This window comes from Lottia gigantea, assembly GCF_000327385.1.
Source record: "Lottia gigantea unplaced genomic scaffold LOTGIsca_65, whole genome shotgun sequence".
In the NCBI taxonomy this organism is placed as follows: Eukaryota; Metazoa; Mollusca; class Gastropoda; family Lottiidae; genus Lottia; species Lottia gigantea.
This window is the reverse complement of record NW_008710211.1, coordinates 1,627,500-1,629,097: the sequence shown is the minus strand read 5'-3', so window position 1 is coordinate 1,629,097 and position 1,598 is coordinate 1,627,500. Positions and strand designations below refer to the sequence as shown.

At 33.0% G+C, this 1,598-nt stretch overlaps 1 protein-coding gene across 1 annotated transcript in view; it reads right to left on the bottom strand.

Annotated features, from left to right (window-relative positions):
• Nucleotides 1-449: 449 nt before the first annotated feature.
• LOTGIDRAFT_75026 (hypothetical protein) overlaps nucleotides 450-1,598 on the bottom strand; it is a gene marked incomplete at both ends in the record, with an annotated part of 20,226 nt that continues 19,077 nt past the window's right edge. Inside the window, 2 exons of the mRNA XM_009064760.1 lie at nucleotides 450-559; nucleotides 994-1,101. Coding sequence (XP_009063008.1) covers nucleotides 450-559; nucleotides 994-1,101 — 218 coding nt within the window. The remainder of the gene's footprint in view (nucleotides 560-993; nucleotides 1,102-1,598) is intronic.

Sequence of the window (1,598 nt, the reverse complement as noted above, 5' to 3'; positions counted from 1 at the left end):
AATTGATCCTGATCCGTCAACAACAAAAAATACATCTTGTGGTGTGCAGCCTGAAATACATAAAGGCAGCCCTGGACGCATCGTATCACGAATACGGGTTTCAACTTTGTCTTTTTAACCCGTATTAAATTAAACTCGGTACACTTAGTTTTGTGGAAATGAGATTGATGCTATTTAAATCGTCCAAGCAGATCAATAGAACGGAAATGAGGTATAACGTTAACAAACGACACCCGTCTGAACAGATAACACATTCTTTCCAAGTAAATATTCCAAAGTATGGTTTGAGTTTCTCTCGGCTTCAATTCTTTAACGAAAATCTTACTCAATTCTGTACCCCCCGTATTAATCAAATTGTAATGGCACGCTGCTTTGGTTTTGTTTCTGTTTGCAAACAAATCATCAATACCAAAATGAACCATGACAAATAGATAAAAAAAAAAAATACCTGATTCACAAAGAGTTCCATTAAATCCTGGATTACAGGAACAAGTAAATATGTTAACCTGATCAATACAGACACCATTGACACAAGGATTACTAGCACACTCGTTTATATCTGTTTTTATAATAATAACTTTTATTAGAATCGTAGTTTATATGGTCAAATTAACAATTTTTGCAAATATAAATGTCAATTAGATATCTAAATCGATTAAGTTTTTAGATTTGGGAATAATTTCTACCGGAAGATATCATATACACGAATAGGTAAAATAAATTGAAAACAAATTTTAGTTTACTTTTCTGGAACATGTTTTGTAGAAATGTAACCAAAGCATTTAGCAAAGTTAGGTGTTTGCTATTTTCGGTCTATATGGCGTAAATCGCCCCTAATTCCTAATCTATGGCAAATATTTGAGTTCTGTTTTATCTCAAATGTCGAGATAGGCAATGTGGATATTCCCTGCAAATTTCAGCGTTGCAGCTCTTTGACTTTTCGTGTGGTGTACAAAAACATAGTTACACCCATTAAGATATAATATACCATACCTGATTCACAAAGAGTTCCATTAAATCCTGGATTACAGGAACAAGTAAACATGTTAACCTGATCGATACAGACACCATTGACACAAGGATTACTAGCACACTCGTTAACTGTTATTATAATAATAACTTTTATTAGAATCGTAGTTTATATGGTCAAATTAACAATTTGACTGCAAGTTGTGTTTTGGAAGCATAGAATATCACGATCGGGAGATATCAAGTTTTATAGGACCATCGCAGATAGTGATTATACACAAAGAGGACTGGAAAAACGATATGAAGTCGTAGCAGCAAATTTTGTATAACGTAAACAGGAAAATATCTTTTAAAGTAAGAAAACTGAAATTGACGGTAAAGGGCGTGCAATTGTCGCGAAATCTTTTCGAAATCATATAATTTGATTTATAGATGTAAATTTAGTTAACCCATTAACGTGTTTATCGAGATTGTATAATAACTTAAAACTATAGTATCTATAATCAAGAAACTGTTTAAAGTAGTATATGTGTTTTCTGATATAGCGCATCCAGTTTGATCCGGTTTTTAAGATGGAAGGTATATGTCTTTTCGGATATGACGCATTTCACTTCTGCGCATGCGCAGCT